Source organism: Rattus norvegicus, chromosome 16, assembly GCF_036323735.1.
Source record: "Rattus norvegicus strain BN/NHsdMcwi chromosome 16, GRCr8, whole genome shotgun sequence".
Lineage (NCBI taxonomy): Eukaryota > Metazoa > Chordata > Mammalia > Rodentia > Muridae > Rattus > Rattus norvegicus.
In genome coordinates, this window is record NC_086034.1 from 34,101,165 (window position 1) to 34,122,930 (window position 21,766).

A 21,766-nucleotide genomic window follows, 5' to 3' on the forward strand; every position below is an offset into this window, starting at 1 on the left:
TAAGCACCAACCCCTGACACTGTTAATGATACCCTATTATGCTTGCAGACAGGAGTCTAGCAAGGCTGTCGTCTGAGAGCATTTAACTAACAGCTAAGACAGATGCAGAGACTCACAACTAAACACTGGATAGAGCTTGGGGAGTCTTATGGAAAAATTGGGAGAAGGACTGAGAACCCCCCCCCCCCCAAGGGAACAGGAACTCCACAGGAAGATCAAGAGCATAAGCTAATCTGGCCCCTTGGGGGCTCTCAGAGCCTGAACCACCAACCCAAGAGCATGCACAGGCTGGACTTAGGTCACCCAGCACATATGCAGTAGATGTGCAACCTGGTTTTCATGTGACCAAACAACTGGAGTGGGGGCTATCCCAAAAGTTGTTGCCTTCTGTGGAAGATGTTCTTCTAGCTGGGCTTCCTTGTCTGGACTCCATAGGAGAGGATGAATCTAGCCTTGCAGAGACTTGATATGCCAGGGTGGGGAGATACCTGGGGGAAAGGGGAATTGGGAAAGTACTGTGGGAGGGGGGGAAACTGAGATAGAGGAGGAATTGAGGGAGGGGGTGACTGGGGGATGAGGGTAGCAATTGATATAAAGTGAATAAATAAAAGAAATTTAAAAGAGATAGCTTAAAAAACAATTAAAAGAGGGCTGGAGAGATGGCTCAGTGGTTAAGAGCACTGACTGCTTTTCCAGAGGTCCTGAGTTCAAATCCCAGCAACCACATGGTGGCTCACAACCATCTGTAATGAGATCTGATACCCTCTCCTGGTGTGTCTGAAGACAGCTACAGTGTACTTACATATAATAAATAGATAAATCTTTAAAAAAAACAATAAAATAAAATAAACAAAATCTGTATCCTAAACAAAGAAAAAAGTTACCCATCAGTCACAATGTATTTTTCTTCCAGTCATAAATATGTCTCTAAATAAACTAATTAAAGTCCAGTAATGCAGCCAGCAAACTCTCCTCTTGCTAACTGCTTACTCCTGCTAGTCTTACTAATGTATTTTTATTACATCTGCAGTCTTTCATTCACGAACCAGACTAATACAGAGCACATGTTCCTTGCCTTTTTTATATCTTAGCAACTTAACAAAGACTTCATCTATGGAGGGCTGCTGAGTTCTTTTGCATTCATAGCCCTCATTTATGTCAAAAGTGTTCATGTGTCACTTCAAAAGATGCTCTCTTGGAAATGCCATTTATGTTTACTATGAACCAACTTACCACTCATCTGCAAACATGTCATTGGAGAAATATTTTCACAGTGTCTGTCTCTTTTAATATTATAAGTATTCCATTACTCACTCCTCAGCATTTATATTTTATGAAACAAGTATTTACATTTTCCATGAGTAATTTTCTATCAACTACATTTTTCTAGTATGATACCAGATTTAACCGAATCTGAGCTTATTTTTATTTTACTTGCGGAGAGTTAAGTGAATTTTCTCACTTTTTCCAGGGAAGTACAGCACAGTAGAAAGAATGTTCAACAGTAGACGAGATATCCCATAAGAACAAATCTCCAACCTGAGGAGACTTTCTTCCCTATTGAAGATCCTCTGTGGCAGTAGTACTCAGTCTCTAACCAACACCATAGATCCTGTAACTACACATCAACTCTCTGGCTCTGCCTCAGTCACTGAAGCAGAGACAAAGCCAGCAGACTCCTCTAGAAGCCTGTCTGTGTTTGAGAACCAGTGCTGCAGAAGACAGGCACGAGCAGAAGTGTGGTTCAAAGACAATTCAGGGCACACATGTGAGAATGTGTTCTCTTCTGAACACAGGCATTCCCCCATTTTTTAGAAAAACAGAGGGATCTGTTCTGTATCCTGTGAAACTCCTGGCTCCCGGGATCCACACACTCTACCAATGACCTAGATCTGCCAAACCCACTTTTGAGAGAGGAACTTCTTAAGTTGTCTAGACTTGCTTTAAACTTGGGATCTTTCCTGCTTCATGACCTCTTGAGCAGCTGAGACTATAGGACTGTATTCTAGGCCTGGACAATGGGTATTTTATGATCTCCAACTTGCCCTCAATGTAAGAAACTTCATCAGTTCACCAAGTATGGATCTTCATGTTCTATGTAAATAATGTCCATATAAACTGAGATGGAATGTACAGTGTTCAAGAAGATAAGGGAATACCAGGGGAATGTTGTCTGTCACCAGCACATGGCTCTCTGAACTAAAAGCTTACTTATCATTGAGAGCTTAAAACTTAGTTCTTTAGTCACATTAGTCACATGCCATGTTCAACAGGTAACCATGTGATGTTGGACTATTCAGATATGGCGGACTTTCTTCCTCCCAGACAGAGACTGTATGTACTCCTAATGAATGAAAGCTTACCCCTAATTTGTGAAGCCACATGCAAGAAACTGCTATTACGGTGTACAAGGATAAGAATTGGGCCACACTAATTTTGGCTAATGGCACTGAAAGAATCACAATAAAAATTGTCTTGTAATCCAGAAATTCATAAGCCTGAGGCAGAAGGACCATAGGTTTGCAGCGAGGCTGGGCTACATGGTGAGAAAACATAAACTTGTGCAATTTAGATCATTATAGTGATATCAGAAGCAATAGTTCATATTTTAAAAGCATTTATAAATATTTATAAAGCATTTATTCATATTTATAAAGCATTTCATACGCAAATGCTGACCAAGATATAGTATATCTTAGGAACATACTGCAAGAGCCAAGTGGAGTTTAAATAGCAGTAAGAAGAGGAGAAATATACCAAGCACACGTTATTAGATACTCTGTTACTGATCATAATCTGTCTCCCTTCTACACGGTATGTTTGGTAATTGGGGCTTTAACATTTCCCCTCTCATGGTTAGGAAGGTAAGTTGCCGTGTTTCAGTCCTGAGACTATGCTCTAACTACACTGGTGAGGAGGAGGTAGCTTCAGTAAGATTAAATGAAGCCTTTGTTTCGTATCTGGTTGCTGCCAAAAAAATAACAGTACACTACATCTAAACAGCCTGTGAGAGAATTATTTTTAACAAAGAAGTCTTGTAAAACACTACATTTCAGAGATTGTTACCATGTTTTAAACAAGTAACCTTTGATTTCCAAAGTTGAGTTAGCTAAATGAACATCTCTTGTTTTCTGAATAGCATTTGTTCTCAGGAATGCGCTGTTAAACCAGAAGCATATATAAGCAATATGGTTATGCTTTTGCTACCTATCTTATTTACAAAAGAATTCAACGTGGATTAAATTAATATAGGCCACCATAAACATGAAAAGGCAAATAATTCCAATTTTAGGTGATCTCATTTTAGTAATTGATGTCATATGATCTGACAAATTTTTTTATAAAACCTGCAAAATAAATTATCTCCAGAAGTATTTGTTTTGCACCTGTAAGTTGAACACTAGAGGACAAATTATGAAATATAGCAATATAGTATATGCACTTACATATGCCCATATAACTAGCTTCCAACCACTTTGTCAAAGACAACCATAATCATGTAAATTTGGCTGATATGTTTATCTAGTGTCATGAATTATATGTTGATAATACATACGAAGGACTTTTAGTAGGTATGTACTAGACAGAAAACACAGTACACACATTATTAATTCTTGCAGCCACGCCAGTATCAGAATACCTCTGAGCTCATAGCTTACAGGTAAGAGGTAAGACATGTGAAGCACAGAAAGGTTGTAATAACTTCAATTATAAACAGTGGGAAGTCAAGGGCACCAGCAATGCAGGCTGAGGAGGGCATCTCCGCCCAGGCTCTGTGCTGATCACTACAGCCCTTGTGTTAGGTACCACAGCCTTACTGTTTAACTTCAGGGGTATCGTGACACATACCTGAGGTGAGAGAAACTTTTCGATTCGTTTAGCTATAAAGCCTTTCTCCAATATGGAGTTGACTGATGGTCTATCCCTAGGATTTCTTTTAAACAGCTGAGAGAGCAAGCTGCGGAGATCATAGGAATAATGTAGAGACACTGGAGGAAAGGATCCAGATATTATCTTCAGTACCAGGTTTTTCATGTTTCCAGCTTCAAACTAAAATCCAGAAAATAAATGCACATATATAAAACAGATGGGAACTGGAATGGGGAATATCAGTAATGAGCAATAGTTCTTTTTCCATGAATACAGAATAGAAATACAACCCTCTTCTAAGTAATGCACTCAGTAAACTTTACCTAATTATCTATAACTTCAAAAGACTGCCTTCACACCAATATAGAAGGGGGGGGGGTTAGGGGGATGTTGCTCTGGAAACCGGGAAAGGGAATAACAATCGAAATGTACATAAGAAATACTCAAGTTAATAAAGATAACAAAAAATAAAAAATAAAAAAAGACTGCCTTCAAAAAAGTAAAATAATATTAATTTGCTTTAAGAGTAAGATCTAATTGTTTATGCAACACACCAAGAGGTAGGCTATAAATATTAATAAAGATTTTACAAGACATAACAATGATCAAGATGATAAAAAGTTATGCAACCCAGTAGTCTTCATTTAAGATCTGGCTTCCTCTGCCTCTGCTCTAACAACTCGAAGAAAAAAATAAACTACTGAGCGAAAACATTTGGGTGAAATAAGTAAAGACATAAGAGAACTCTTATGTCTTTATTCTTTATTCTTTAGGCCATGTCTGTCATTATCCTTTTGCAGGAAGTGAGGCTTCCCAAAGAATAATCAATTCAATGTGCGCAGGTTGGGAGAGTAGGGGTGAGCAATATTAATAGGAAGGTATGTGTTTTAGGGTTAAACAAAAAATAAACTGGAACTGAAATAAAAAGAATACACAGGTGGAACAGTTAAAATCTAAAGATTTCGTGAAACAGAAAAATGAAACGAATCACTAGTTCTCCAAAGAATATGTACCAATGGCCACTAAACACATAAGAAATGTTGAATACCATTAGCCACCTGGGAAACGCAAATCAGAAGTCCATTGGGATTTCATTCCTAGTCAGGATGGCTATCAGTAAGAGAACAACAAAGGCTGTTAAGGCTGGGAAGCCTCATATGTTACTGGTAGGAATGTAAATTATGTCTAGCCTCCATGGATATCACAGTTTCCTCAAAAACGCAAACATGCAACTAACATAGTTTACAATAACACCCCTGGGAATGTACCCCAAAGAGCCTACTTACCACATTACAGAGATACCTGTTCATCAAAAGGGAAACTCTGCAATCAGCCTTATATATGTCAACAGACAAATGGATAAAGTATATGTACATATAGGGAGGAGCTCACAAAGCCCCAGCCTAGCTGAGGAACCACTGACAGGTGGCAGCTGCTAGAGGACAGAAAGTCAGTTTTCTATAGGGCTATGCCCCTGTGGTATAGTCAAGCTCTAGTGAATGACCTCATAACCATGTACTTAAAAGCAGCACTAACTGAACTTAGTTATTTAAAGTTAAAAGAAAATAAGAGGGCATGAATTAAGAGGGGGATTGAGAAGAGGATTTGGGAGGAGTCATAGGAGGGAGTGGGGAGCAGATATAATCAAAATATACCGCGTGGATGTATGGGATTCTCAAAGCATAAATTATATTTAAAAGAATAGAGACAAACACACAATGCATTTCATTCAGATATATGGAAATTATATAATTTGAAAGAAGATGCATGTATATGCAGACTGTTATAATAAGTAATATAAGCCAAACTCAGAAACTCAGAAGAAAAATGTATTTTTTTCCATATCCATAAGTACAAACTAGATTTCCCTGCCTCTCTCTTATACACACACACACACACACACACACACACACACACACAGAGAGAGAGAGAGAGAGAGAGAGAGAGAGAGAGAGAGAGAGAGAGAGAGAGAGAGAGAGGGGGGCCGATGAAAAACTGGGAAAAGTTAGAGGACTAGGTGGGTAGGGAAGAAGGAAAAGGGGAAGGTACGGGGAGGGTGAGTATGGTAAGGTAAATCATATTCTACTTAGATAAAATGTCTATGTCTTAGAGGCCTATGTAGGCCCTATGTGGACTTGAACTCAATTTGAAGACCAAACTAGTAAAAATCTTGCAATAATCCCCATGTGTCTGTTTCTCAGGGCTGAGATCATATGTGTACACCATTAGGATGAAAATATCATTAGGAATCCATACATGTGTGCAATGATATACATGGATAAGATCACAGACTTCATAATAGGAAAATAATTAGCTTTGACATTTCTGTTAAAATAGCAGGACAGCTGTATTAATCTTGGTTTTCAATATATACATCAAGAAAACAAACGCCTACGATAAGTTAGGGAACAGTAATGTCAATTATTAAAAAACACTCATAAATAAATGTTAATCTCTCCTAGAACATTTGAAACTTAACTGTATTCTGTTTGTAAAAATGTAAGTCCATCCAATCTTGTAGAAACATATTAGGGAAAAACTAAGAAATAACACAATATAGTTGAAGTTTATGCAGGCAGCCATTTAAAGCGAGCAAAGCAGCGAGAGCTGGTATAGCAACTGAAGGGCTTTGGCTCCGCCAGAGAACCTCAGTTTGGTTCTGCGCACCCACACCAGGAAGCTCAGGGCCACCTCCAGATGCACGCTTTGCTTCTGACCTCTGACGCATGCACATTTATATGAATATGAGAATATCTCAACAAACAATAAGAAAATACAGACTTCAAATAATATTGAGCAGTAAGAGCAGGCTATAGAGCAGTTCTAAAACATAAGCAAAGTCTTGGAGATGAGTAACTCCCTTTATGAATTAAGTTAGAGGTTAGAGGAAGGCGGCAAATGTGAGCAGTTGTTTCTTGTGAGCATTGCATATGGCACTGATTCCCTGCTGCACAATTTTACATATCTTGTCAAGTTTTCTTTGAGATGAAAATACAGCATTGTTTCATCAGTGATGGAAACATGCTTTAAAAGGAAGGCAAAAAAACTGAAAAATTATGATGATTAAATATATTTTGAGAGAGATCTCCCTTTTGGTATATTTCATACTATTTAAAAATGTGCTTATGGTGAAATTGTAAATATCAGTGTACTTAATGTGACAGAATGCCTTGATAAGAGGCTGAGAAGATACTCAGTTGGTAAAGTGCTGGCTGTGTAAGCACAGGGAGGTGAGTTCAGAACCACAGAATACATGTAGGAGATGGCTGGTTCTGTACTCTCCAGGGAGTTAGGATGTGGGTGGAAGCATGTGGATCCCTAAAGTTCACCAGAAGGTTCTGGGAACCTGTCTCAATAAAGATGAAGAGCAATCAAGGACAGACGCGGGACCTTGACCTTGGCCACCTTGGGGACCTCCAAGCTCGCACACATAGTACATGTGCACACTCCTACATTACCAAGCACAGGCATCCCTAACAACAACAACAACAACAACAACAACAACAACAACAACAACAACAACAACGTACTTTTATTTTTGTCTATATTTGCAGTTTATTTTTTAATAAAAACAACTCTGTTTTCACAGAAAATAAAATTCTTTAAATAACTTCCAGTATCAAACTCAAAAGAATTTCATTGCTTTTCACTTTAATTTTTGATTTTGTTTTCACACAGAACCCTGCCAGGAAGCACAGACTGAGCCTGAACCTGCACTTCGTCTGCCCTCAGCCTCCCAGTGCGGGAGTAAAGGCGTTTCTATCACACCCAGCTAAATATGTGTGCTTTGAAAGAACCTGCTAAAATTAAACTAATTAAAAATATTAGGGTAAAATACAAATTCACAGTAAATTAATTTCCGTGAAGAATGGGATGCTTGTAGCATTAGAAAAATGTTTGTGAAAAAAGCACAAAATATAATAACAGCAAATATATTAAAAGACTAAACCAGTTTAAAATTGCATTTCAGAAAATCAAATCTCTAACCTGAGTTATCTGAAAGATACCACAACTTTAAAAGCAACATAACTTATACTTACTGCATGTTTAAGTGTACACAACTCATAAAGGACACAGCCCAAAGCCCAAATGTCACTGCAAAGACAAAAGTAAGAAATTTCGTCTTTTAAATTTTTGTTTTCTTTTCTTTTTTTTCCGGAGCTGGGGACCGAACCCAGGGCCTTGTGCTTGCTAGACAAGCGCTCTACCACTGAGCTAAATCCCCAACCCCAGAAATTTCGTCTTAATATCACAATATATTTATTTAATCATTTACAGCAAAAAAAAAAAAAAAGTATGGAAAAACTTGGGGGGACATACGTGCTCTATAAAGTATTTTTTGACCTTTAAATTTGAAACTAGATAATAAAAGCAGCTATTTTAAATTAGAAAAGGGCTGCCTAAACAATTACTTTGAAATGTCATTAAAGAAACTTAATATTTAAAAGAATCATATAAAATTCATTCCATTTATTTTTATTTGGCAAAATTCAACATGCTTTATTCAATCTAAAAATATTGCAAAATGGAAAAAATTAATTTACTACACTCAAGTGTGACGGCAAACTAAACAGTGTTTCTTGGTTGCAAGCTTTCCCTTGGAAAGGAGGAAAAGGTCACTGGAGTTCAACTGTGGGACTGTCAATAATAGATCACAAAATCCACTAGCAGCTCACATCTAAGCGAGGCAGCTACAGCGTTTCAAAGAAATTGATGGGTCTCCCTCTGCATCAAGTTTCTTTATTGAGATCCAGCACACATTCTATACTATTAGCTATAGTTCTGTACGAAGTGACTGTGACAAGGAAAAAGAGCAAAGGGAGTAAGTACCTCTTCCTAACTAGAAGAAACCATAGTGATTCTTCCTGAGGTCCTGAATGACATGAGAAGTGCTTTACAATCCCTCATCACATACTAAAGGTCTAGAGATACACATGCTAAGCATACAGTCCTGACTTCGCAGTGCTATTCTCAAGGCTACTACAGTGTGGCAGAAAGGCTAAATAGGCAGGTCATGTGTTCAGAATCACTGTAAATACCTTTTATTGTTGTAAGGCTTGTTTTCACAGATTTCAGGTGACAAGTAGTATGGAGTCCCTATGCAAGTTCGAGCCAGCTCTACAGTACTAGAACAATAAAATTGAAGAAGCTTAAGACGGAGATATGACAAGTTACCGCATACACACTACAACAGACTCAGTTTCACGAGGACATTATATCAGAACAAAGCTTAAAGCTGCTGTTACCTATTGAGAACTCGAGCAATTCCAAAATCTCCAAGCTGCACTGTCCCATCTTTGGTTAGAAATATGTTCTATGAAAGAAAGAAAGAATAAACAAACAGAAATATTGTTTCAGTCCAGTTATTTCTATTAGATAATATTGTTTTTCAGAAAAATTAATCTAATTAAAAAATTATGGTAGAATAACTGGATATCCCCATGAAAAAGAACAAATTCTATCTACCTTACTATATGCAAAAATTAACTCAAAATGAATTATAGGATATATGAACTAAAACAATAAAATCCTAAATATAGGAAGAAATTGTCATGCTTTTGAGTCAGGCAATGGTTTCTTAGACATCAGACAAAACTAAAGAAAAGGAAAGAAAAATTGGGCTTTATTAACCTAAACATTTTGTGTATCATATGATACACAGGACATGGCTCAGTTGGCTAAGGTACCTGATGCCCAAGTCTGAAAAGCTGAGGCTAACCCTTAGGATCCACATGGTGAAAAGAGAGAACAGAAAAAGAAAGATTCTAAAGCTCAGATGACCCCCAGCTATATGTCAGGTCCAAGGCCATGTTGGCCTACAGGAGATACTGTCTCAACGCACAACTCCAAAAGGAGAAATAATCCATTTTGCTGTTAATTTGGAGTCAGAGTCAAACTATGTAGCCTTAGCTGGCTTGGAACTTACTATGTAGACCAGGCAGGCCTGAAGACAGAGTCAGCTCCTTTGCCTCTCCAGTTCTGGAATTAAAGGTGTGGAATACTAGACTCAGAAAATAACCCAGCTTTAAATAGCACATACTAACAGTCACTTAAATGTCCTGAATACAGATATCCAGACAGAAAGAAGATCGGTGCCTACAAAGTCTACATGGAGGAGGAAGAGGTGTGACTAGGCATGGGAAGGTCTCCTTTGAAGAGAAAAAAATTCTGTGAATTAGAGACAATGTTTTCACAATTCTGTATAAAACTAAAGTCAGTAGACTATATACTGCTTAGGGTGTGTGTGTGTGTGTGTGTGTGTGTGTGTGTGTGTGTGTGTGTGTGAACTTGTCATGGCATCTGTCTAAAAGTCAGAGGACAACTTAGGGGGGTCAGTTCTGTTCCTGCGTCCTGTGGGTCCCAGGGACTGACTCAGTTAATCAAGCTTAGCAGCAAATATTTCTATCCAATGAGCTATCTTGCCAGTCCCTGAATACTTTAAGTAGGTAAATTTTATAATATGTAAATGTATTACAATTAAACTTTTTAAAAGATGATCTTCCACCCAGGGTCCTGAAACACCGTTCGAGTTTAAACTGTTTACTCGATTGTATTTTCTTTATAAATACAATACTTCAGTGTGCTGGGGTATGCACATGTATCAAAGTTCAACATATTCCTAGCAAGAAAAAGACCTATTTTTTTTTCAGATTCTACACTCTATTAAAGAGTAAAAAGCAAGGATTTAAGGAGGTATCAGGAATTAAATTCCTTATCAGCATGAGACTTCCATCAGGTACATGTTTGATGAAAGGATTAACTAGAATTAATACAATGAGGGGAAACAGAATTTGGTGGCAGAAGTTGGGGAGGGATGTAGGGAAGACCAAACATGAAGGTCCCAGTTAGCTCTTCCCCACGCACCCTGGGAATATTACATTCCTCAGCCATCTGCAGGCCTAGGAAGGCAAAGGACGGACACAACAGGGAGGGTTGTGACATAACTGCACTCATCTCTCTACCTTGCTGGGAACTGAGGACTGGGATAAAACACAAAAAGGAGTGCAAAGCGAAGGCTGGGGCAGAAGCTCGATTCCCAGCATTGAGTCACGCACATAGGCATGTGTTTTGAAAATAAAACATTTTCCACAAAAGAACCTGGAAGAAAATTCAGCTAGACACAAAAAAAGTAATAAAGATATTAATAATAATAAACCAGTGAAATCATTAATGATGTGAGGATTCACTACAAATACAACTAACTCATCAGCCTTGGATGGCACTGCATTCCTATAAACCCAACACTAAGGAAGAAGATACAAGTTCAAGACCAGCCTGGTCTGCAGAGTGGAACACTCAAACACCTTCAAACTGATAAAATAGCATGACATTAACTATAAACATGCTTAAACATGGCAGTGAGTCTGAAATCCTTGAATTCCAGAGGTTCAAGCAAGAATGGAAGAAATCAAGTCCAGTGTAAGCTACAGAAGAATATCAATGAGGGGAAAGGGAACAAGAAATGACAAAGTATTTAATAAGAGATAAAACAGGAATGAATGAAACAAGAACAGATATAGATATAGTAAACCCCATTACTTTTCTATAAACAGTTATGGAGGAGGAGACAAGCACTAGTCTACAGAACTTGTGAAAGGGGTTGGAGTTGGACATAAGAGATTCAAGGCAGAGTACTTTCCTAGCATGCTCTGGCTGGGATCCTGGTGCTAGTAAGAATAAAAATGAGAATGGAAGATGTGCAGGCATAGTTAATTCAGAGACAAGGAAGGTCTCCAGAAGTTCCCTAAAAGATACACAGATTTTCACATACAAGGCACAGCATGATGAACTCAAACCGAATCTTTTAGGAAAAATAATCAATCAACCAATCAACCAACCAATCAATCAATCAATCACAATGACTTAAAATTTTTAATTCAATTCTTAATACCAAAAAAAAAGAATTTTACCTTCTAATTCTATAGAAAAACAATCTCCTATCCAGAAACTTATATCCAAATTACCATTAATTAGAGAAAAGGAAATAAATCAACCACAGACATGCAAAATCTCAAAAAAATTAGTTTCCACACTTCTACTTCTTTGATTCATTCTGTCATGGCCAAAGAGTCAATCCAGAAAGAAGGACATTGAAGAATAAGTGGGGGAGCTGCTGTCAGGACACAGGGGGACATGCAGTACCTGAGTGAGCAGGACACAATCAAAGGACAAGAGCTGCCGGTTTTAGTCACACACAAGTTACTGCCTGGCATGGAGGCTTGTGCCTGTAATCCCAGCACTCAGGATGCGAAAGTCTGAGCCTCATGAGGGTTTGGAGCCAGCTTGGGCTACATAATGAGTTTCAGGCCCACACAGAGCAAAACTGTGAGATCTGTGCTTTAAAAAAAAAAAAAAAAAAGGCTGTATGAACATACCTGTGACTTTATGTCTCGGTGAAGAATTTTTCTATCGTGTACATGCTTCAAAGCCAAACATATCTGAACAAACCAGTCCAAAATCTAGAGAGAAACATTGGATTTAAAACATTTAATCTAAAATTTCTTTGTACTTTGCAGATACTAACACTTGTAGGTATTCAGAGAATTGACAACAGAAATGGGTATAACATATAATAAAAAGTGTCACACACAGCAAAATATGGGAAGAAACCTGAAGAATGATAAATAAAAACAAGTATACTTTCTAATAGATTGGTAGGTAAGTTTGTTAGGATTATCTCTTTTTTTATATTTTTTCAATATACATAGAAGTTACAAAAGGAAAATTATCAGGATAGAAATTTAGAGTGAATCTAGCTAATATCTCTAACCACATTCACCACATATAAGCACTCTCTGGAATTATCATTTGGAAGAAAAACAACAATTTCTACCTCACTCTTCAGACCAAATCATTCCAATTGGACAGTGTTTAAATGTATAGTGATAAAATAAAATATAGGTCAATTTTTAATAACTTTTTACTGACACATGATTTTTAAAATAGAACAGAGAAAATGTCCCCATCTCCAAAGAGTCAAGGTAACTGCTATTTACAACCCCGTCACAGCAGTAAACGTAACAAGCTGTGTCTATCACCCCTCTTTCAGTATTCTTAAGGAACAGACAGTACACTTAAAGTCATAGAAAATTAGGTTTAAAATAATTTCCCTAACGGAACATCTCCCTCAGTTGAGGTGGCAACAGAAGGCTCACTAGCTCCAGGCCAGACATACACTAAAAACACTATTTCCAAAAATAATAAAACAAATATAAACCTAAAAAAAAACCTGTTTAGTTAAGTTTTTTCTTTTTTTTCTGATATTTACTGAGTAAGAATAGCTTTTCCATAGTGACGTATGACTTCAAGAGTACATAGAGTGGTAGAGACTCACAGACAGCTGCAAAGAAGTGTGTATCTAAGTAAGGAGGTGTGTACAGGAAGAGCCAGGGAGGGTCAGGAGGAAGCACAGACAAGGAGAAGGAAGATTAGGTGCAGTCCAATTGCTGTGAAAACTAGAAGGGAGCCTTGTCAGCATCACATCACTTCACAGAGTTCTGTTACAGTGTTTTTCTTATTTGTTCTTTTTGATAAAAATACATTCAGCAATGTACATATGTACAGGAACTAGCTTTGCAAAGTAACTAAAAGAGCTCTGAGTTAGGGGTCAGCAAACTGATTCTGGGGAGTAAGAGAGACTGGTTAGTGGTGGTGCATGCCTTCACCCTCGCCTTCAGGAGGTCGGCAGGTGGGGACCTCTGTGTTTGAGGCCAGCCTGGCCTGCAGAGTGAGTTCCAGTACAGTCAGGGCTACACAGAAAATGTCTGTCTCAAAAAACAAAACAAAACAACAAAATAGTTTAGGCTTAACAGCCATATGGTCTCTTACTTCAACTTTCCCACTATAGTAATAAAGCAAGTATAAGTTATTTGTAAGCAAATAGGTTTAACTGTGCTGTAATGCTATTTCATTTACAAACAAAGACAGCGGGCTGAACTGGGGTTACAAAGACTGCTGGAGAGAAGAGCAAGTGACTTAGTAATTCCAGAGAGGTGATGCTCTAGTCTTGAAGATACAGAAGAGTCAACTCAGCCACCAGACTATGAAGAGCCTAAAGGTGAATGCACCAAACTAAGCAGCAATCTGAGGGACAGAGCACAGGGAAAGAAGCCTTCCAGCTTCTGAGTTCTTCATCTGTTTAAAAAGATAAACTTCAAATTTAAATACAAGTAGGTTCAAAACCTGCTATACAAGTTGGGGTAAGTTACTTAAGCTCTCTTAGACTCCTTATCTATTAAATAAAAAAAGTGTCTAATCATAAGAGTTAAGAGAACAAATACCACCCTCCATCCTCCTATACAAAAACAGGCAAACAAATGCAGCAGGACTTAAAGACCAAAGGAAGTCAGTTGAAAATGTGAAGAAGTTGAATGGCTGTAGCCACACAGCAGGAGGAGCTGAGGTCACTTCTGGAGCCTGAAGAAAACAACTCATGGCTCAGCAAAGCCTCAGTGACTGTGCCTCAAAGAAGCAAAGCCTCAAGGGTCCTGTCCCTTGCTACTGCACTTGTTGCTGTCTTGGTCACCTTGTTTTTTGCCTTGTATGTATAAAAGTGCCCATTGAGCAATGCAATCACAATGCATAACAACAGTGGTGATTTCCCAAAAAGCAACGCTACTCAGATAGACTAATGATTTACTAAAGATTTCTGAAAAAGTTAAAAAGATGTATGGTTAAAAAGATTAGATCAAGGTTCTTTTTATGTGCAGGTCAGGGTGTTTTGCTTTGTAGCAGAAAACCTAGGGTACAACATAAAAATGAAAAACACTCTTACTTACTAAATGAATGGTCTGCTAATGTCAGAGATAAGAACAAAAAGGGTCTACTGGTTTCACCTACGGAGACAGGCTAATGGTCAGAGGCTAATAACAAAGTGACTGGATTTCGCTGCCCATGGTTAAGCTCCAGATTCTGTGCCCACTGTAAAATCTGACTGTCCTGGACTATAAATTTGCTGATGAGCGTCTGTGCACCTTGAGGACTCAGCGCTATGTGGCATGTAGACTGAATAGATTCTCCTTTTTCGGTTGTTGTAAGAAAAGTAAATCTGAGCTAAAGTTCTCTAGTTGACTATCCATTTACTTTATGGTGAAAACAATGTAAGAATAGTTAACCCTTAGATGAATAGGAATTGTGTTATATAGGAATATGATGTCTATCTCCTTCCTTGTAACTGAAAACTGCTACCTGCTAGTAGTACAAGAGAAACTGTCTGTTTAAAATAGTTGGCTTGCTTAAATTATGTTAATCCGTAATAGAAAAACTATTACTTTAGAACACAGATGTATTGTGGGAAGAAACCACATGAAACTGAGTAATCAGGTATGGGACTTTGAATAATTTGTTTTAAAAAATATGAACCTTGTAATCATTGTGTATAACTGAAACTCATGATTAAGAATTAAGAATAGGGAATTTCATTAAGGTACATGAAGACTAAGAGAAAACAAAGTTGTGGGGACGTTGCTTCATCCATCAAGGGTGTGTATGTGCCTATTTTACATTAGTTTCCGACCCCACATCTCCTTGGATGGCCAAACACGCTGCTGGAGCTGGCCTTGCTACTAGCCAGCTCAACTGTAGATAGCAAAAGTAGAACACTAAGGCAGTTGAGGAAAGATGTTAAGGAACAATCAAGATAAAATACAACAGAGAGGGGGAGGTAGATGTATAAATGCAAATCTCATCAACAGAAAATGCATGCTCCATAAATATCTGCTAAAATAAATGACAATAGATTTACGAAAAAATATCTAACACTAAGGCTGCTTAGGTAAGGTGAGCCACGCTTGAGAGACCTCAACAATCAAATCAGACTTCAAATAGCAGCAAATATAAGGCTTCCAGAATGTGAGTTATTTAGCAGGGCTATATTCCTAGAAGATATGTTCTGGCAGCAATAAGCCAGATTGACAGGACACAGAATAATTAACCAATTATCATGAATAATTAGGTTACATATGCATTAGCACATGCATGTGCACATACATACTATGCATGTGAGATGTAGTTTATATTCTACATACAAGAATATGGTAGGTGGGGCTGGAGAGATGGCTCAGTGGTTAAGAGCACTGACTGCTCTTCCAGAGGTCCTGAGTTCAAATTCCAGCAACCACATGGTGTCTCACAACCCTCTGTAATGGGATATGATCTGGTGTGTCTGAAGACAGCTACAGTGTACTTATATATAATAAATAAATAAATCTTTAAAAAATAAAGAATATGGTAGGTAATGAGATAGGGAACTAAACAATAGCTAATTAGCGATGTGACTAAAAAATCAGATCTAATGCCAGTCTGCCCTAGCAATTAGGATTAGCATCCATAGGTAAAAATGAATAAATCTAGGTGGGTGTGGTATCACATGTCTACAGTCTCAGCACTCAAATGGTAGAGGTGGGCTGATTAGAAGTCCCCAGTCAGCCTGGGCTATGTGAGACTGTATCCCCTGCTCCATGTGCCCCTCCTACACCTAATGAATACATACAAAATCACACTTTGAGTTGCTCCTCGGTAACCAGGTAGGAATCAAGCTCCTCCATGACAACCCACCTGATCTTCTTGAAACAAAGTGCCTTTCTGAGCATTTATTCGTTTAAACAGATCACCTCCTTCACAGTAATCCATTACTATGTAGAGAGAGCCATTTTCTACAAAATATAAACATTAAATTCCATTTTTAAAATGTTGCATCAAAAGCAGTTAAATTAAGTTACTTAAAGACTTGCTAAAAAGCATCAGCTAAACAAAGAATAGACCATCTTCAGAACGTCAGGCCATAATGTCTAGGTATTCTGCCTACATAGCTTATACAACTCAAGTTTTATGCAACTCTGTTCTTGACCATTTTCCAACCAAAAAACACCGTCTGAGTAGAGAACTGTTCCTACTGGCCTTGTTGACATTAGTACTCTGAGATTATAAAATACAGAACAATATACTTTTGTTTAATTTCCTTAAAAGTTGTATGTGGAGCAAAGGCATGAGCACACCAGCTTGCTAGCTGCTAGGGAATTAAGCATATCTGAGAATCCCAGCACACTGGGACAAAGAGTAAGCATACTTTCTCTTTAGAGAATCCTGATGTTTTGTCAAGTAAGCTGCAAACCTGAGGAAGTGGCCTTCACCATCCTTTTCTTCTGAGAAAGTAACTTTGTTTATAGTTTAATTAAGCAACACATCTGAGAGTTGACTGCAGAGATTTCTCAGTCTGCAAGGAGGTTTGGGTCACCTTGAAACAAGATAAGCTATTGCTAGGTAAATAGCACCTGGTGAGAATGAGAAACCATGAAAATCATTATTCTGCCTTCTGTATACAAGACGCTCAAACTCTGAATAGAGTGTGCACTGGCTGACCTGACTGTGTACCCCCTGTCCTGGTCAATGCCACGCTCACTTGGGACCCAGTTGATGCACTAGATGTCAACAGTTATATATAAAGTCATGTTTTCCCACCAATTTTTCAGAGCCCATATTGTCTATTTGAAATGACCACTAGTTTTCGGTTTGAACTACTCACTTGAACTAATTGATCACTAAATACAAAACCAATAATAAATGCAATAATGAACTCTAACAGTTGAACATCAAATAGACAGTCTCTACCTCCAACCCTGGGGTTTCTTTTATTCTATGCAAACAAACAAACAAACAAACAAACAAACTTACACATTTGTTAATAGCATGAAGACAGTACAGAGCCATCTTCTACAGTTTTTTTGCTTTTAAATCTTTATGCATGGAGAAAGGTCTAGGAAATAATCATTCCTTCTGACACCAACTGTTCTTCACAAAGGAAGAGTGGTCAATATCACGAGTAACATTTGCTGAAGTAAGGAGACTATCACAACTGAAAGGGGGGTGGTGTTCCTCCTCCTGTCCTTATGATATGCACAATGGCTCCGTTTCTAGAGACGCGCTCACTTCTCTCATTTGTGGTGACATTCTTATTGAGGGGCTCTTATATGCTTTTGGGATATACTGCCTATAATACAATGTTGGGACTAGAAACTTACCTAGATTAGACCAATTAAGAACCTGTGTGACTATGACTGGGGTGAAAAGATAATCTAAATATACATGTTAGAAATGACACACTAGAGTGGGGCTGGAGAGAAGACTGAGTGGTTCAGCACCTGCAGAGACCTGAGTTTGGTTCCCAGCATCCACATGGTGGTTCACAATCATTGATAACTCAAGTTTCATGGGATTTGACCTCCAAGAGCACCAAATAGGCACCATTACATTTAGATATAGAGGCAAACACACACATAAAATAGAAATAAGCCTTAAAAAAGACATTATGGAAAAAACCTCTATTAACCCACAGGTTGCACATGGTCTGCCATCACTTATGTATTAATACCTAGACTATTTCAGGGAGGGAACAAACAGCAGGAAGTAAAAAGAGTTAACAAGAAAAGAATGATGGTCTTTCAAAGACCATGGAAAGCAAACATCTGTGCTTTGAAGCTAAGTGTGGGGGTAGGAGGCAGAAGCTGACAAACTGCATGTTTGATGCTAATCTGTATCAGGATCTGCAAGATCCTGTATCAAAGCTGGAGCTATAAACTTGTGAAGTGCTTGCTCAGAACGTGTAAAGCTCCATGTTTGTCCTCCAGTACTGGAGCATGGGGAAGAGGGAGGTGGACTACAGGAGGTTACACAGAACACAAAGACATTTGAGAAACACTGGGGATATAGCACATGAACTAGTTATACTTTATACTACTCAGATACCTATTACTTAAAGGCAAAAATTATTTGTTCTCTCCTTTAAACCTTCTTTACTTTTCCTCCTATCCATCAACACACTGCCTATATACTTGTCAAAGTCTCCATTCATTGCCCAGGCTGGCTTCAAACTCATGATCCTCCTGTTCCTACCTCCCTAGTACTAATATTGCAGGCATCCTGTAAGACACGCAGTCAATAGTTATTTAAATATATAATTAACAGAGTAGTATTTTCTATTAGAGACATGATGATGTGTATTCCTTCTAATATCTCATTGCTACCTGTCGCTCAGAGTACTTTGCACAAGACTACATATATACAAAAACCCCATTATCACTAAGAGGCTCACAGGATTTTAAAGACCCCTAAAACCCAAAGCAACCACTATAAGTAGAAACAGTTTCAAATGCAAGCAAGAAACCCAAACCAGGCAAGCCAAGTACAAAGGCTATCAGAGAACAACTAACGGTACAGCAGGGAGACACGGCTGGGATGTGAATCAGAAAACTCAGTACAAGCACTGCATGGCTAGTTTTAACACTCTTTTCTTTACCATTTCTTAGTTTAAAGGCCAAAATGCCCCAGAGGTTTTAATTGCTGGGTTTTTGTTTTGTTTGTTTGTTTTTTGTTTTTTTGTTTTTTAACCAGTTTGGGGTATGTATGTGTGTTCGTTATAGAAGACATATGTGGGGTGTGTGTGTGATGTTTATTAAATTTAAGTACAGTGTTCTGTGAGCTCTTGTAGCAAATTAATCAGATCTTAAAGGAGGTCATAGGAAAGTCCATTTGTAGCTTGTTGGCAGAAATTCAGAGGTCTGGCCTTGCTGCTGGGTTTAAAAGAGGGACAGTGTGAGGCACTGTCCCCAATGTGGGCAACATGACACTACCTGCAGGCAGACAGTGTCTGATGTGAGCTGGATTAGAGGGCTTCGAGCTGCTCTTCACTAACTGATGATTGTTTGCTACTGCACAGACTCCCACACTTTTTGAGTCATAGAGCAGGGGAAGAAACAAGAACTTTGTTTGCCTACCACAGAATGTGCCGTGTAGGCACAGAAACAGGCGAGGCATAAACAGTGAGCTGTCAAACATGCTAATTCCTAGGGAGCTCAAAAGAGGGGAAATGAGAGGAACAGGGAGCTTGTAGCCATGCATGCCTCCACATTTCAGATGCTATAACGAACAGGTACTACTTTAAAATGAAGTACAAGGCCACATTTAAAGAATAAACACCTCCCCTTTTGAATCATTCCAATATTTCTAGGTGAAGACAGAGCCTGTCAGTATTCCAGGATGGACAGGAGAGGGGCACGTGAAGACTCACCCCTAGGAAAAGCAGTGGCAGTTACTGGTTGCTGAGGTAGAAGAAATTTTCTTCAAAGGTGTAATCACTGGTAAACTGCCCAAGATTCAGTAAATAACCCCATGCCTGTGCACATGCAAGCCACCCTAATTAAGTCAGTGGCTTATTGAAAGACGGGGTATGTGAGAGTAGAAAGAAGGAATGTTAGAAGAAGAAGTGGTGTGCATGTGAAATATGATGAAATTATATTATACATGTAGGAAATTGTCAAAATAAGGAAATTATTTAAAAAATCAGGATCAGAATATTTTCTCAGCATTAGTAAAAGGTTAATTATTGTTAATTTTGCCTTCCAAATTTTTGTACTTTACTGTTTCTTTTTAAGTAATAACAATGAGCCAGTATTAAGGGGACAATTTGGTGTCAATACTGTCCTAGAATCAAACTGCTACTTACATGTATATGTATTAAAGAAACAAACAAAAAAACATTTTTTTTTCTAAAAATACATCCACAAAATAATTTCTTACAAGGAAAATATTCAAAAGTGATAAGTGGATGGAGTTTGGGGAGAGGAAATAAAAAATTAAAAAAGAAAAAAGTGTCTTCGAGTTTATTTTAAATGTTTGCAAAATAGATCTGACCTTCGAATGATTCTTTGTATTGGACAATATTTGGATGCTTCATGTTTGCCAACACTGCGACCTCTCTCCTTGATTCTTCTCTTTCTTTATCGGACATCTTAAATGGGAAAAAGTAAAATAGTAAAACCACTAGTAAATTTGAAAGTTGTTAAAAGTGGTACTAATACAGTTCAATAACACACACACACACACACACACACACACACACACACACACACTTACTTTCTCAAATTTGAAAGTTAAAAAAGGAAGAAGTGAATCTGTAAGTGAAACTCTTTCAGGGTGCTCAATCTAGATGAAGTTACCGACAGTTAGTATATGTTTTATATACTGGTACAGGCCCATATCAGAAAAAATATGAAAGGACACAGATCCCTCAGAAATTAGTGGTCCTCAGTGGAATTACAGCTCTCTTTCTCATTAGGTTAAAATGTCCCATCATAACCAGATTACTTGTGCAACTTAACTAAAATCGTACTTACTCTTGAGATGTTAATTTCCTTGATGACATAATGTCTGCCATCCTCTGTAGATTTAACAAGAACAGCTTTTCCAAATGAACCTTCTCCAATCTTCTGTAGTCTAACATACTTCTCCATGGTTCTTTATTAAGGCATTTTTATACATATGCTACACACAAAGAAAGAGTTGACAGAGATTAAGCGAGTTTTAACAAGAAGATATCTAGGATCTTGACTGAAAGTCAAATAACTTAGAACAAAACAAAAAGAAATTATTTCAGCTTTATTATAATGCTTTGAAACATCCAATACTAACAGTACAGACACATAAAGGCAATCTTTTGCCTACATGAATCACTAGCATTATTGAGTTTGTTTAATAAAAAGAATACAGGTTGGGGCTGGAGAGATGGCTCAGTGGTTAAGAGCACTGACTGTTCTTCCAGAGGTTCTGAGTTCAATTCCCAGCAACCACATGGTGGTTCTCAACCATCTGTAGTGGGATCCAATGCCCTCTCCCTGTGTGTCTGAAGATAGCTACAGTGTACTCATATGCATAAAATAAATAAATCTTAAAAAAGAAATGTTTATTTAAAAAACTGAATACAGGCTAAATAAGACACAATTTTTTAAAGTTGTTTCAATAACAATTTCAGGTAAATTTTCTGTACTTATGTTTTAATGTTATTTATTGAAAGGATTTTCTTAGGATGAAAACTAAAATCAAAGAAATATTAAAGCTTTCAAAC

The 21,766-nt window shown here is 37.9% G+C and overlaps 1 protein-coding gene across 16 annotated transcripts in view; it reads right to left on the bottom strand.

Annotated features, from left to right (window-relative positions):
- Nek1 (NIMA-related kinase 1) overlaps positions 1 to 21,766 on the bottom strand; it is a 128,327-nt gene that overhangs the window by 92,073 nt on the left and 14,488 nt on the right. For 15 of the 16 annotated variants that reach the window (XR_010058284.1, XM_063275222.1, XM_063275218.1 and 12 more), the window contains 8 exon segments: positions 21,039 to 21,186; positions 20,557 to 20,653; positions 16,426 to 16,523; positions 12,246 to 12,329; positions 9,117 to 9,184; positions 8,910 to 8,996; positions 7,911 to 7,965; positions 3,850 to 4,050 (listed from right to left, as the gene is read on the bottom strand). Coding sequence is in view for 15 of the 16 variants with exons in the window: in XM_063275222.1 (XP_063131292.1) it covers positions 3,850 to 4,050; positions 7,911 to 7,965; positions 8,910 to 8,996; positions 9,117 to 9,184; positions 12,246 to 12,329; positions 16,426 to 16,523; positions 20,557 to 20,653; positions 21,039 to 21,155 (807 nt within the window). In the remaining variant the exon portion in view is untranslated. 16 annotated transcript variants of the gene reach the window in all.